We start from the raw sequence: 16,270 nt of genomic DNA on the forward strand, positions 1-16,270 counted from the left end.
GGAAAAAGAGCTTGATCCCCTGAGCGCTTGCGCAGGGCCTGGAGTGAGCCGCCCTGGGCTGAGACAGTTGTCGTTTTCTATTTGGCAGTCCCACGGCCCAGGCTGGGAGGTGGAGGCCTCTCGGCACTTGGGCTGATCTCTGTGCGGCTGGAGGGTTCCCTGGATGGGCACCTTCCTCTGACGTTTTACTTACAACACCATCGTGCAGTTTCCATAGTCCGTCAGTTCTAACATGCGCTGCTTTTCTTTCACATTTTAGTCAAATATCTACAGTGGGAAGGCTCTTACAATCAATGATGTGTCATGGTGTAGTTTTTTTTTTCTTTCTCCCTAATACATAAAATAAGTGGAAGTTTTACAATCAGTGGTGTCTTAGGGTCAATGAGATACGGCATGATTTTCCCCTTGTCTCGGGCCTGCTTCCCTGAGTCTTCCAATGGCAGGAACCACGTGGTGGTTCTCCTCAGAGCTCTGGGCGCAGCCTCCAGAACTGGGACTGAGCTCAAGAGTCACTAAATGGTCACTGAAGTTCAGGGGCAGAACCTCCCTGAGAGTGGCTAGCTCTGGGAACCTGACCTGTCCAAATTCGAAAAAGGCTTCATATTCTCCAAAAGGATACTTCTTTTTTTTCTGAGACGGAGTCTCACACTGTCACCCAGGCTAGAGTGCAGTGGTGTGATCTCGGCTCACGGCAACCTCTGCCGCCCGGGTTCAAGCGATTCTCCTGCCTCAGCCTCCCGAGTAGCTGGGATTACAGGCGCCTGCCACCATGTCCAGCTAATTTTGTGTATTTTTAGTAGAGACAGGGTTTCACCGTGTTAGCCAGGCTGGTCTCGAATTCCTGATCTTGTGATCCTCCCACTTCGGCCTCCCAAAGTGCTGGGATTACAGGCATGAACCACTGCGCCTGGCTGGGATGCTTTCTTATAAATTTAGAAATGAAGATTTACCTGGTCTGGGGACAAGATCAAGGCATCTCCACAGGGTTTTGCTTCCTGGTGGGCAGGTCAGAGCCTGTAGATGAGGGTGACTGTAGGAGTGAGGGTTAGTAAGTCCTTCAGGGATGCTTCCATCTAGCAGGGGACCTCTTCCACTCTAGAGACGAGGGCAGATGTCTGGCTGAGAGGCCCTGTCCTTGGAAATCACTGAATGAACACCGTAAGATTTTGAATCTTCAACTCCATATGATCACTGACAGAAAACATCATTTCTTGTCAGGGCAAACTAGAAAAAAGTGAGTGGGTAACTTTTTGTTGTTGTTGTTGTTATTAAAACAAACCTTTCTTTCCTTTGTAAATCTAAGAAGATTTAAGATGTTGTAGAAAATACAGAGGGAGGCCACCCAGTGGCTCATGCCTGTAATCCAAAAGCTTTGGAAGGCTGAGGCAGGAGGATCAGATGCAGGAGTTCGAGGCTGCAGTGAGCCATGATTGTGCCACTGCACCTCAGCCTGGGCAACAGTGAGCCCTTGACTCTAAAAACCCAAAAATCAACTGTGTTTCTACTTCCCTGAGGAAACCACTCTATTCTTTCAGACTTTTTTCCTATGCACATATATAGATGTATTTACACGTATGGTAAGACACATCCTCTTTTTCCATTTAACAGTTGGTCAGGAAACCCTATTAAGGCTATCATTCCACATTGGCTGAGGCATGTGTTGGCCGTTCCCTATTTATAGAATTGTAGGTGGTATTTAGCAGTTTAGGGTTAAAATCTGCTCCATGGTGCTGCTGTGATATGTTCTTGATGAGACTTATATTTCTGATGATACAGCCTTGATGAAATAATCCCTTATCATAAGGAACACGCTTGCACACCACCTCACAGACTGTTAAATGTTACAGTGAGGGCTATTTTGTCTACCATGTGCGGATTTTACTAGAATCATTTTTGGAGAGTAAAAGTTGACCTCCTTGTGACTTCATTCCCAGATTATGAAAATAAACTATCTGGAGCTGTAGAGTTCATTTTCACCATCCACAACAACATCTTTGTGTATTCATGCACACACACATGTGCACACACACACACACAGAGTTTGACTCTAAGGCAATACGTGGCTCGAGGAATTAATGTACCTTGCAGACTTATTTATTACAGTTTAATATTAGAATACTCCTGTTTGTTTATTCATTTGTTCAGCATTTATCAAGTGCCTATGAAATGTCAAACATTTCGCTAGGCCTAAAGCTGCAGAGATGTAGGAGACGCATTTCTTAGCCTTAAACCAGAGTTGAATGGAGGGGCTGGCCTGTCCACTCGGGCTGGCACAGGGTATGGGTGGGCCAGCGGGTGAGTTCCGGTAAGTCGGCACGGGAGGAGCAAGGAAAGCTTCCCTAGGGGGTAGATTCGAGTCAGGCAGGGTGGGAGGGGACTTTCCAGTTTGATAAGAGAAAGGACTCTCCTTGTCAGGCAGGCAGAGAGAGCGTCAGGTGGTGGGGAAGGGTGCCAGCAGAGGTAACACCGCAGGACTGGCAGGCGGGCGGGGGGGCAGCTTCCCTCATTCCTTAGTGCCTCAAGTGCCCTCCTCTTTAACATAGAACCGATGACTGTTACTTACCCCATGATTAAAGGATTCAGTACATGTAGAGCCCTTAGAACAGCACCTGGCAATGTGAGTAGCCCTCACAGTTCAGTTAGCTGACCCAGAGGAATGTCAGCTATTTTTTGTTAATTTTGGCAGCATGACTTCTTTTTTTTTTTTTTTGATACAGAGCCTCGCCCTGTCACCCAGGCTGGAGTGTAGTGGTGTGATCTCCGCTCACTGCAATCTCCACCTCCCGGTTCAAGCAAATCTCCTGCCTCAGCCTCCCGAGTAGCTGAGATTACAGGCGTGTGCCACCACACCTGCTAATTTTTGGTATTTTTAGTAGAGATGGGGTTTCGCCATGTTATCCAGGCTGGTCTTGAACACCTAACCTCAGGCAATCCACCCTCCTCAGCCTCCCAAAGTGCTGGGATTACAGGCATGAACCACCACATCTGGCCCTTGGGCTGCATGGCTTTTGAGGAGTTAACCTGTTCAGAACCCTGAGACCTCAGTAGGACTTGTTGCTAGGTTATTTTGGACTGAGGATCCTGAAAAGGAAAATGGCTGCCATGAATTCAGTCATATCCAGAGCCCTGGGAGATGGAGCTAAGTAATGAACATATTGCCTGTTTTTACTCTCTGTATCCCAGGATCTATGCTCTTTTACTCCCCTCCATGGAAGGGGCCTTTTCTTTTGGCCTGAAACATTAGCCCTGGAAGTTACTGGGTTAGCATGCTATTACAGAAGTGGAAGAGCATCCCTTCAGTCCCTCCTCTCTATTTCTGCTCTTACACCAGGCTGTTGAGGTTTTGGTTACGGTTAGCTCAATTTTTGAGTAACTACTGGGCATGGTGGCTCACGCCCGTGATCCCAACACTTTGGGAGGCCATGAGTTAGAGACCAGTCTGGCCAACGTGGCGAAACCCCATCTCTACTAAAATTACAAAAATTAGCTGGGCGTGGTGGCGCACACCTGTAATCCCAGCTACTTGGGAGGCTGAGGCAAGAGAATTACTTGAACCCAGGAGGCAGAGGTTGCAGTGAGCCAAGATCACACCACTACGCTCCATCCTGGGCAACAGAGCAAGACTCCATCTCAAAAAAAAGAAAAAAAAGAAAAAAAAGAATTTTTGAGTAACACATTTACCGTATGGGGGACAGTTATGCAGGTGTGAGCCAGATCACCTTTGCCCTCCTCCTTTCGGTGCTTAAGGACTAACTTCCCAGCAGGTGGCAGTACAGCACGGCTGGCCTCGCGCCCTGGGCTCTGCAGAGGCAGGGTTGGGCAAAGACCAAGATTAGAGTCTAAAGCTGCAAAAATAGAATCTGTTCATTAAAACGGGGGAAACTTTATTATTTAAGCACACATGAAAACTTAAGGTAGCCTTTGTAATAAGCCACATGTTTCTCTTGTCAGCGCTTCACTTCTAAACAATATGTTTATACTTCACACTGCCTGAACTGGCGTCAAAAATTATAGTGTGTTCCCAGCTAGCAGAATAATCCTTCTGAAATGTTTAGAATTAATCAAAAGTTGAATTGGACCTGTTTGTTTCCTCTATCAAATATAGAAAAATCGGTGTTACCCTCTCCTAACGTGTTACTCTCTGCTAACATGTGCAAATGCGTTCTCAGTACAAAAGTCTGATTTCCTTAAACTGACTCATCAAAAGGAGTTATAATGGTAGAGTCCAAATCAGAATTTCTTCATTTCAGGTCATTTAAATGCCAAGTTTATATTCCCCCAGTCTGCCTTTTTTTCCCTTCTCCCTTGGGGTGGAGTAATGTTAATACTCCTTCTCTTTTTTTCTGTTTTTTAATTTTTGTATCACATCAGATAATTTATAGGACTGCTCAGAGTCAGCTGGATTAGTGAATAGAATACTTAAAGAGACAGAACTAAAATAGAAGTTGAGGTTGGGTGCAGTGGCTCACGCCTGTAATCCCCGTGCTTTAGGAGGCTAAGGCAGGAAAATCACTTGAGGCCAGGAATTCAATACCTCTGAGCAACATAGTCAGATCCTGCTGCTACAGAAATCTAAAAATAAAAATAAAAATAAAAAGAGTAGCCGTACATGGTGGTTCATGCCTGTAGTCCTAGCTACTCAGGAGGCTGAGGTGGGAGGATTGCTTCAGCCCGGGAGTTTAAGGCTGTAGTTACCATATCATTGCACTCCAGCCAGGGCAACAGAGTGAGATTAGATAGATAGATAGATAGATAGATAGATAAATGGATAAACAGAAAAACAGCTTAATTGCTCTTTAAAATACAGGTTACATCTATTTCTTTCTCGCTCCTCTTCTTAGTGTGTAAGAGTTTTAAAGACACAGCCCCAGCATCATTTTGTCTTTCACGAATAAACATCATTCTAATGGTGAAAGTACTTTGCTGAAGTGACTCAACTCTGGAATTCTGAGTCATCCTTCATTTGGTCCAAGCAGAAAAAGCCTCAGTAAATATTAAAGTGCGGCAAGCTGTTAAGCCCTTGATAAACCTTCTCGTAGTTTATTTGCCTCTTAATCAAAATGTTTCCTTTTAAGAGGAATTTTAAAAGTTTTAAAAGTCTAATTGTATGTTTTTTTACTTTTATGCAGAAAACATCTCCTGCAAAGATCTGTAGGTAAGTTTACTGCCCTCCCCACAAAAAGCCCTAATAGAAGATTTAACCTAATTGTAACTTGGATGATAAACTGTTTGTTGAAGATTCATACTCTAAGAGGTGACAGAAGAATTTATTATAAACATTCATATATCCCTAATTTGTGTCTTAGTCTAAAATTTCCTGTGTTTCTCTTTTCTTTCTGAAATATTTTATTCCAAAAGAGAAAACACCAGAACCAACCTGTGCTAGATTTCAGTCATTGATGCCCACAACTTTACTAAACAGTTGTGTGATACTGATGGAGAATGAAAATGAAAAACATGGAAATGACTTAAAACTTTAAAAGTAACGTTTGCAGTTTATTTGGTCTTTAATATTTTCCGTGGTGGAAAAAGCGCCGGCCTGTAAGATCAGAACTGCAGTCCTGGGCCACAGCAGGGGGATTGTGGGCAGCTTTCCTCGTCCTCTTTGCCTCAGTTTCCTCTGCTAGAGCGTAAACTGGGCTGTCCTCTCACTCAGCCCTCGGTGCCTGCAGCATTTGAATTCTAACCTGGGTGCCCTGCATCTGACTGCTTCCCGCTTCCTCTGCAGGCCAAGCAGCTCAGTCCTGGAGGCAGAAAACCAACAAAGGTGCTTTGATAGATGGATTTAGGATTTCTGCTGCAGATATTTCTGGGCTTTCATCCAATCCCCCACCCTCCTTTTATTTCTTTATTACAGGTTCCACCTTGAAAGAACAAGACAAAACCAAACTTCAGGACTGTCCTCCTGTTTAAAAGGAGATTAGCAGGTGTCAAAGAGAGGCAGTAAAGCTCATGATACCTGATGTAATCAGGTACTGCTCGAGGCCAGGTGTGGTGGGCAGGCAGGCAGGTGTCTCACCCTTGGGCATCCCCCGTCTTCCACAGCCCCAAGAGGTTGTCTGTTTGGGGGGATCTCTGTTGCTCATTCCCCATGGATGGGGAAGCATCCTCTATTCTATGAAGCCTTTCACTATAGGGAGACACCAAACCCATCAGTATTCTCCTCTCCTCCCACCACAAAACCTATCTATTCCCGGGCAGGCCCAAGAAGCTCCCCTGACAGTCTCTCCTCCACTTATCCCACTGTTTGCCTTGGATTCTTCTCTGGGTCATTTGTGTGTTGGGGTGCCTTGAAAGTCAGCAAGGCTATAGGAGTAGGGCGGACTAGGGTAGAGAAGTGTCCTCAGCCTCGGCTGCTCCGTGTTGTCCTGACCTTCCCAAGGCTGTGAGGCGCCAGCTCCGTGGGCCCCTCTGCCAGTCCTCCTGCCTCTGGCCCAGCCGGTCAGTGCTGGTCCATTGGATACAGTGGCAACTACACATGGTTATAGCAGTGAGCACCATCAGAATTGATCAGCACCACTGTTTTCAGTGTACTAAGATTACACCTGCCAAGTTGTGTGTTACATATATATGTTTATGTGTACATATAAAAACATGTAGTCTCTATATAGAATACAGAATCTATGTTGGTAGGAGATGGCATATGGCAAAGTTCCCTGAAAGTGAAAACATTGTATTCAGCGCTTTTGTTCACGCCTTTGATCCTTGGCTGTTTGCTGCCTGATGGAATAGTCAGTAGTTAAGGGGCACTATATATATGTTGCCTCTATAAAATGGAAAGAGGAAAGAGACTAAGTGATAATTTGGGTTTTATGCTTTCTGGCGCCTTCTTTTAGGAGGAGAGAGTGGGGAAAGCTAGAGGCAAGAGCTTTCGACATATAAAACTCAGAAGGAATAGGCCATAAACCAGGGATTACTGAACCAGCTCCAAATTGACTGTCTAATGAGTGAGGATAGCTTCCTGAAAATATCTGTGTTTGGCAGTGTTACTTTTTGTGCAAGAATTTTTAAAAATTGCTTTACTGTGGAAATTTCTAAAGACATATCAAAGTAAACAGAATAATGAATGAAGTCCTGTGTACCCAGTTCCCAGCTTCAGCCATTTTCAGCTTCTGGCCCCACCCACTGCCTTGCTCAGTATTTATTCCAGGCACCCTAGCATTTCATCTGTAAATATTTCAGTATGTATAAGAAATTTGTCTGATAAAACATTTTATGGGGGGAAAGTTTAAACCTACAGAAAAGTTGCAAGAATATTACAAGGAGCTCCCATGTATTCTTCACTTAGATTCACCCATTGGTAACATTTTTTACATTTGCTTTCTTGCTATCTCAATGTATATATGTGTACACATGCATAAACATACATAAATATCGCATACATAGGCCGGGCACGGTGGCTCAAGCCTGTAATCCCAGCACTTTGGGAGGCCCAGACGGGCAGATCACAAGGTCAGGAGATCGAGACCAGCCTGGCTAAATACGGTGAAACCCCGTCTCTACTAAAAAATACAAAAAACTAGCCGGGTGAGGTGGCGGGCGCCTGTAGTCCCAGCTACTCGGGAGGCTGAGGCAGGAGAATGGCATAGACCCGGGAGGCGGAGCTTGCAGTGAGCTGAGATGCGGCCACTGCACTCCAGCCTGGGCGACAGAGCGAGACTCCGTCTCAAAAAAAAAAAAAAAAAAATATCGCATACATATATGATAATGTAGATATTATTCTTGCTCTTATGTTTTCTGAATCATTTGAGAATAAGTTGTAGAGGTCATGACTCCACTCGTAAATACTTCAAGCTGTGTTTCCTAAAAACGACAATCCCTTAGATAACTAAAGTGCAGTCACTGAATTTAGAAAATAACATCTGATATGATACTATTATTTAATATTGAATCCATGTTCAAATGTTGCCACTTATCTGGCCACAATATTATTACTATTATTATTATTTCCTTTTCTTTTTTGAGATGGAGTCTTGCTCTGCCACCCAGGCCAGAGTGCAGTGGCACATCTTGGCTTACTGAAACCTCCGCCTCCCGGGTTCAAGTGATTCTCCTGCCTCAGCCTCCTGAGTAGCTGGGACTACAGGCGTGAGCCACCACACCTGGCTAATTTGTGTGTTTTTAGTAGAAAAGGGGTTTTACCGTATTGACCAGGCTGGGCTCAAACTCCTGAACTCAAGTGATCTGCCCGCCTTGGCCTCCTGAAGTGCTGGGATTACAGGCGTGAGCCACCACACCTGGCACAATATTATCTTTTATAACATTCTTTTTTCCCCTAAAGATGTCATGTCTAAGCCGGGCGTGTTGGCTCAGGCCTGTAATCCCAGCACTTCAGGAGGCCGAGTCAGGCGGATCACCTGAGGTCGGGAGTTCGAGACCAGCCTGACCAACATGGAGAAACCCTGCCTCTAAAAATACAAAATTAGCCTGGTGAGGTGGTGCATGCCTGTAATCACAGTTACTCGGGAGGCTGAGGCAGGAGAATCGCTTGAACCCGGGAGGTGGAGGTTGCGGTGAGCCGAGGTTGCGCCACTGCACTCCAGCCTGGGCAACAAGAATGAAACTCCGTGTCAAAAAAAGGAAAAAAAAGATGTCATGTCTCTTTTGTACCCTTTAATCTGGAACAGTTCCTCAGCTTTTTATTGTCTTTCATTGCCTTCGCATTTTTGAATAGGGGAGGCCTGTTGTTTTGTGAACTGTCCCTAAATTTGGGTTTGTCTCAGTGTTTCCTCGTGGTTCAATCCACGCTCTGCATATTTGGCAGGAATACCACCCAAGTGATGTGGTGTCCTTCCGAGCTTTATATCAAGAGGCACACAATGCGGATCTGCCTCGTTATTGGTGGTATTAAGTTTGATCATTTGGTTGTGGGGGTGCACAAAGGATTTTAATGCGATTTCTGTAGTGTTTTCATTTTTGAAACAGGCGTATTTGTGGTCTGATTCTCCAGTTTTTCACTTGTATATTTTTGGGATCTGCAGTTGAAAAAACACTTGTTTCATTAGATGTTTCACAGGCACACTATTTTCCTCGAGTGAACCAGCTGTGGTTTTGCAGATGTCCTGTAACTGCCTGACTCTGGGAAGCAGCTAGCTGAGGTCCAGAGAAGGAAAGGTCTGTTCATGAGTAGAGCACATAATTGAAAACTACACAGGTAGTCAGGTTCACAGAGGAAGGACAGAGGAACCAAGCTGGTCTCGTAGGATCTTTGCCTCATCCAAACTCCAGAGGATGCATTTTCACCTCCACACTCTTGGGGAAAGCTTTGATGTTGAAAGGTGAAGCTGCAGTGTTTTATCTCCCTCTCCACAGTGCCTTCTTCCTCCTGGCCGCAGCAGGATGCCTTCCCTTCAATGACTCCCAGGTAGGTCCAGGTGAACTCATTTGCCTTCAAAGTGTCTTTTATTCTCTGAAGCCTGGGTGTATGACCAGAATTTCCTAGTCCTTCCTTTTAGAAGCAGGATAACTCGGCCTATGCAGAAGCATTCCAAAGCTTACAGGCTGGGTAGCTTTGGGCTTGGGCGATACCATTTCCCCAGGCTTTTGCCTTCTCCCCAAGGCTGCAGGCATCGCGGCCTGCAGAGCTCTGGTCCCTGGGCACTGTGGTGCCTGCCGTCTGTCCTCTGTACATGCCTGGTGAACCTGCAAGCCAACACCCAGGTTGCCCCAGCCTCAGGCATGGAGGCAAAGTTGATTTCCTCTCCTCCCAAGGGCCTCATCTCCTACAAAGTGATTTTTTGTTTTTGTTTTTGCTTTGTTTTGAGACACAGTCTCACCCTGTTGCCTAGGCTGGAGTGGAGTGGCACAATCTCGGCTCACTGCAACCTCCACCTCCCGGGTTCAAGCGATTCTCCTGCGTCAGCCTCCCGAGTAGCTGGGACTACAAGCGCCCACCACCACGCCCAGCTAATTTTTTGTATTTTTAGTACAGATGAGGTTTCTCCATGTTGGCCAGGCTGGTCTCAAACTCCTGACCTCAAGTGATTCGCCCGCCTCGGCCTGCCAAGGTGCTGGTATTACAGGCATGAGCCACTGTGCCTGGCCTGCAAAATGATTTTTATTTTATTATCCTGTGCTAAAGTTGAGTTTTCTTTATGAGGTGCTGAGGACCCACCCCCGCCCCCAGTAGTCCTCTCGTTTCTGGGTTTCCTTTCTTTCTTTTTTTCTCCCTCCTTTTCTCCCCCAGGATTATTAGGTCCCCACCAAGTGTCAGGCACTGAGCCAGGCTCTGGGGACACAAAGAGGAAAATTAATCTTTGCTCAGGCAGAAGTCAAGCCTGTTTGGAGCAGAGGGGAGGGAAACAGTCAAGTAAACAGATCATTATCACACAGGGAGGCCAGGGCTCTGTCCCTGAGGTACAGGAGGCTCTGAAGCACCTAAGGAGACGTGGGACCTCAGGAAGTAGGAGTAGCCACAATTACAGGTAGCCTGCTGTGTGCCAGGCTCTGTGCCAATGCTTTCTGTGCCTTATGTTATTTAAAATCTCCCCACATTTCTGTAAGGGTGGGAGCATTATTATCTCCATTTCATAGCATAGAATAAGGAGGCTCAAAAGGTCAGCAGCTAACAAATAAGTGGGGATTTTAGAATTTATCGCAGATCTCTCTGATGCTAGAGCCAGACTCTGCTTACAGGACCTAAATCTGGAAGAATGAGGAGGAGTTAGCCAGGAGAAGAAAGCAGGCGAGGGCAGTCGTGGAGTGTCATGAGTATCCTGTGATCCAGCATCATTGAGCACCTGTTGTGTGTCTACCCCTGTCCTAACACCTGCCCTCCTGGAATGTACATCTATGAGAGGGGAGGGCAGGAGGAGACAGAAACACATAAACAAATAAGGAAGAAATAAATAGGACGTGTCCTATGATACTACATCCTGTGGAGAATGATAAAGGAAGAAGTAGAGGGTCCCCTTGGTTGAGTTGTAGGGGGAAGCAGTCATGCTTGGGAAAATGCAAGTTATCCTTATTCAGGGACAGTAGGAGGCTGTACATACAACCGGAGGGGTTGATGGGGGCTTGTCACAGAGGTCTTGGGGTGTCAAGAGTTTAGATTTGAACTTTGTGATGGCAGTGAGGGGCATGGGGTGTTGGAGGCAGAGTCCTGTTAGGAAGATGTTGTAGGCACCTGGGTGAGGAATGAGAGGGAACCAAGGAACTGACGTAAGGCCCCAGGGGTCCTATTTTGGGACCCTTGCTTGGCACTGTGCATTGATGACAGGGTTTCTGATGGCCGCACTGGATTCCGTTTGCCTTGCTCTTATAGCCATTTTTTCTTTTTTTGATTCTGTGTTTCAGTTTGATCCAGATGGATATTTTTGGGCTGTAATTCACTTATTCTGTGTGGGTAAGTTTTAAAATAGTACTTACGTAAGGCTGGGCACAGTGGCTCATACTTGTAATCCCAGCACTTTGGGAGGCCAAGGCAAGCAGATCCCTTGGGCCCAGGAATCAGAGACCCATCTGGGCAACCTCGAGAAACCCCGTCTCTACAAAAAATACAAAAATTAGCCAGGCATGGTGGCACATGCCTGTTGTCCCAGCTGCTCAGGAGGCTGAGGTGGGAGGATCACCTGAGGCCAGGGAGGTTGAGGCTGCAGGAGTCATGATCACACCACCACACTCCAGCCTGGGCAAAAGAGTGAAACCTTGTCAAAAAAAAAAAAAAGGAAAGAAAGAGAGAGAGAGGGAGGGAGAGAAAGAGGGAGGAAGGAGGGAGGGAGGGAGGCTTACTTGAATAATTGAGGTTTATTGTATACCCACTTTTTGGTGACCCTGGACAATAGGAAAATCAAATCCAAGTTGTGAAGGTTAAAATTAAATGGTCATTTTCTGGATTGGTTTTCTATTTTGAGGTTTTTCCTCAAATGTGTCCATTTCCAATATACTTTCCTCTTTTTTCATGGCAAATATGAACTAACTCACCATGACTTGGGGTTTCACTTGCTCAAGTCAACTTTTGGAACGCTGATTGGTCTTCTCTAAAAACGTTGGGAAGATATTCAGAAGTTCATGTCAAAAACTTTTTTTTTTTCCGGTAATTTACCAAAAAAGTTGAAATTGGTCAAATAAAGGGACCATCTGATTTTATTACAAATCATATGTTCAGTGTTGCTTGTCTGTAGTCCTGGGGGAAAAGCAGTGCCCTGACTGTTAACACAGCTCAGAAATGTTCAGCAATCCAGGGGTGTTTCTTTTTTCATGTGCATCATGTCAAGGAAGTAACACCTTCCTGTTAATTGTGTCCTTCATTGATCATGATGCTTTCCATGCCCAGTACTCTGGGGACCACTGGAAGGACTGACTGCGTTATCATAGAGGATTATTGAATTTGCATCCTTGAAACCTTCCAAATGTTGATGGTCTTCTCCTGTCAGCTGGGTGTGACCTTCATAGGGAAAAGGACCAGCAGTCATGCCTTTGGGGGCCTTTATCCATGTGGATTTTGTGTTTCCCTGGACATGCCAGCAGTTCCTTGAGAAGAATACCATGACCAGTGACATGTTTTATTTCATTTTCAGGGGCTTATAAAATTCTGCGGAAGTCCCAGAAACCCAGTGCATTAAGGTAAACTCTTAAACTCTTTTCTTTTTTTTCCCTTGTGATGGAATTTCGCTCTTGTTGGAGTGCAATGGCACGATCTGGAGTGCAATGGCGCGGTCTCAGCTCACCTCACCCTCCGCCCCTTGGGTTCAATCTATTCACTTGCCTCAGCCTCCCGAGTAGCTGGGATTACAGGCATGTGCCACCACGCTTCACTAATTTTGTATTTTTAGTAGAGAGGGGTTTCTCCATGTTGGTCAGGCTGGTCTCAAACTCTCGACCTCAGGTGATCCGCCTGCCTTGGCCTCCCAAAGTGCTGGGATTACAGGTGTGAGCCACCGCGCCCGGCCAAGACAAACTCTTAATGTTTGGTGAGTTGTGGTTGGCCTAAAGGAAAGGGTTGAGACTTGTGGTATCATGAGATTCTTCCATTCGGCCAGAGACTCTGCAGGCCTGGATTGTGGTGAGGGCAGGGGACTTAGTCCTTGAAGCCGTCCCTCTTCTTGCTGTTTGGGCCACTCCAGGCTGTGTCCGCCAACACCTGGAACATGCCTGCCTTTAGCCGTGTGTGAAGGGGCATGGAAGTCTCAATCCCCTTCCTTCAGGGGATTCACATGTCACCTCTCAGATGACATGTGAATGAAATGTATGTGGCCAGCTGCTTTGGGTGCCAATCGGCTGCATTGATCACAGAGGGACAGTACTTTTTCTTGTTTCCTGAGCTCCATCCTAATTTGACTTACTTTAGACCCAGAAGTCTCTCCACTTCCTAGCTCATTCTTGGGCAAAATGAGGCCTTTGTTGCAGGCAGTCAATGGAGCAGCTTTGGTGAATGTAAATGAGAAAAGACAAGACTTCAGGCCTGGAGCTGTAAGGCCAGTTCCCCTAGACCGGCCAGCTGGCCTCTGGGTTTTGGGGCCTGCTGAAGGCCTAATGAGAAAAGGTTCGAAGGGAATGACTCCTGAGAGAAGGTCATCCACTCTAAGAATGTGGGGCTTCCACTCCCTGAAGCACCTTTTGTTCTTTTAATAAAATGTTTTTGTAGCAAGAAGCCAGTAGAGTTGCCAGATAAAATACAGGATGCCTGGTTGCATTTGAATTTCAGATAAGCCTCGAATAATTTTTGTAATATTCGGAACAGATAGTACTTACACTAAAACATTACTCTTAATCAGAAATTCAAATGTATTTGATTGCCCTGTATTTTTACTTGTTAAATCTGGTAGCCGCAGAAGCCAGTCCAGTGGCCTGAGATAGTTGACACTCCTTTGAAAGTGACAAATGTATACGTGGGAAACAGTTGCCCACAGGTGAAAATGTGTGTGATTTAAAATGAACTAGCGACTGGTTTTGAATATTAAATACTTTTCCCTCTATTTATGGGTAATTTATAAAAGTAGTAACTAAAATATAATTTATTAATAGAAGATAATGATTATTTTATGTATTTAAAATAGTTCTGCTATTTCATTTATCTTTTTTTCTCTCTCATTCCTTAGTGACATTGACCAGCAATACTTAAACTATATATTCAGGTAAAATATAATTTACATTTTTAAAGAACAGTTCATATCCTTTTAGGGCTAATGGATTTTTATTTTCCAATAATATTTTGATTGAAGAGTTCTGAGCCAGTGTGCCTGCCAGGAAGGTAAGTTACAGAATTTGTGAGGATAACCAGAGTTGAGGAGACCAAATAGTAGTCTTGCCCTTAGACCAGGCAAGAGGGGCCTCTCTCAGGCCCTAAACTTCAGAGGGCCACATCCCTCCTCTGGGGCGTGGCATCTGTGAGGCTAAGGACGTTTCTCTCATCCCAGAGCCCACCCCCTCACTTCTAGATTGTGTCCTTGAATCCCCACCCGTGTCCCTGAGCTCAACTCCAGGGCTCCTTGGGTCCATCTTCCCAACTCATTCTCAGGCCCAAGGGGTGTCCAAAGAGAGGCTGTCAATGGGCAGGAGTGGAGGTGGAGGTGACCTTGCAGGCTCAGGTGTCCACACATGTGTGAGGCCCTTGGGCTGCAGGATGAAGCCTGGGGTGGAAAGAAAAGGGAGGCATTGCCAACCGGGAGTCAGAGGCTGCCCTGGGCTGCTCCATTCTGACATGCAGCACCAGGGAGCCCAAGAATTCTACATTTTAAACTAGACTTTCAGGTTATTTTGAAGGTGTATTTGTTAAGGTAGGATGAAGTCTGAGGCTTGATTTGTAACTTTTAAATATGGTATGTGGACTTCTGTTTGTATCCTTGTCCCAAGCCAAGCATAGAATGAACCTGCTTTACTAGAACAGCATGATATACCCTTTTTATATTAGTATAATTTCTTCATTATAATGTGCACGTAATTTATAATCTGAGAACTCTAAGGGGTTTCCGTGTTGGGAGGCTGAGGCAGGAGGATCACTTGAGCCCCAGGGTTCAAGGTTACAGTGAGTGATGATTGCACCACTGCACTCCAGCCTGGGCGATGGAGAGATCCTGTCTCAAAAAAAAAAGTATACAGGGCTTCAAGTTACATTTTCCTTCAAACATCGTCCCACCACAGTACATCTAGAGTGATTAATTGCAGTCTAGAAAACGTATTGTGTACCTGCCACATGATGTCTGGCACTGCTAGGGATCCAAGGATGAATAAACTATGGTTCTTGCCCCCAGGGAGGTCGCAGTGTAGGATGCCACACAGGGGAAAGGATGAAAAGAGAATGAAGAGGAGTGTTCCTTTGATGTGAGCCTCATTCATCCTTGGCACCCTCCCATCGCCCTCTCTGGAACCCCCTCCCATCCCCCAGCACCCCTCTGCAGTGCCTTCACGCTGCCAAAGCCCACTGTGGGGGGCCCAGTCCCCCACCCTCTGCAGCCTCTTCTATCAAAACTCATGCCATCCAGACGACCGATTGAGTTAGAGGTTAGGATAAAACATGTGATCTAAGTATTGGAGGGATTTTTTTTTCAAGTACTGAATGGCCTGCTTTGGTAGGAGTTAGGAGTGGCTTAACACTATATTTGCAAAATTCAAACAAGGATTAAAGGACCAATTCCTTCACTTAATTATTTCTTATATGTACCCCCTAATATTTTATTTGAGTTACCCTTTGGGGTGATTCTGATGATGGGATTTGGGGTACGTGACCAGCTCTGGGAGATGCTTTGGGATGGTAAGAGGCCCCTCCTATCCTGCCATAAGAGTGATCACTTCTGCTCCTGAAGTTATAACCCAAAAGGGATTCAGGGAGATAAAATAATGGAGTATGAACAGGGTATATGTTTTCCAAAGAAAGGTGAGATGGAGGCAAAGACTTAAGAGAGCCCATGCAAAGGGCTAATCATTGCAAAGTCTCCAGTCGCGTTTACAGCTACATGCAGCCCTGTCTTACACACCTACAACTTCTCAATGACCAGATGTGTGGCTCTTCCCATTGGCTTTCTCCCAAGCCTCCTGTCTAGCCTCTGTCCACAGTGCTGCTGCCCTGGGGCCATCAGAGAACCTGAGCTTTAGAGGAAGAGCACAGGAAGAGCATGAGAAACACAGAAATGGTTCTGGGAGACGGCCCCAGAGCAGGCAGGGCTCCCAGTGGTTTCTTTGCTCACAGCCATCTTCCTCCACACTGCCTAGGATGTCACCACCGACTAGGGATTCCTTGTGGTAGTTCCCAGTCCTGGTGCACTTTAGAGCCACTGAGAGGCCATAACAAAATAAAACAACTGATGCCTGCACCTCAGAGATTCCGATTTAA

At 45.7% G+C, this 16,270-nt stretch overlaps 1 protein-coding gene across 12 annotated transcripts in view; it reads left to right on the forward strand.

Annotated features, from left to right (window-relative positions):
• Positions 1-16,270, forward strand: part of LOC105464930 (transmembrane protein 241) — a 160,092-nt gene that overhangs the window by 54,781 nt on the left and 89,041 nt on the right. For all 12 annotated transcript variants that reach the window (XM_011713096.3, XM_071085540.1, XM_011713075.3 and 9 more), the window contains 5 exons: positions 5,130-5,155; positions 9,313-9,364; positions 11,296-11,344; positions 12,519-12,564; positions 14,040-14,075. In XM_011713096.3, the coding sequence (XP_011711398.1) occupies positions 5,130-5,155; positions 9,313-9,364; positions 11,296-11,344; positions 12,519-12,564; positions 14,040-14,075 (209 nt within the window). The remainder of the gene's footprint in view (positions 1-5,129; positions 5,156-9,312; positions 9,365-11,295; positions 11,345-12,518; positions 12,565-14,039; positions 14,076-16,270) is intronic.

The sequence above is a fragment of the Macaca nemestrina genome, chromosome 19 (genome assembly GCF_043159975.1).
Source record: "Macaca nemestrina isolate mMacNem1 chromosome 19, mMacNem.hap1, whole genome shotgun sequence".
NCBI lineage: Eukaryota > Metazoa > Chordata > Mammalia > Primates > Cercopithecidae > Macaca > Macaca nemestrina.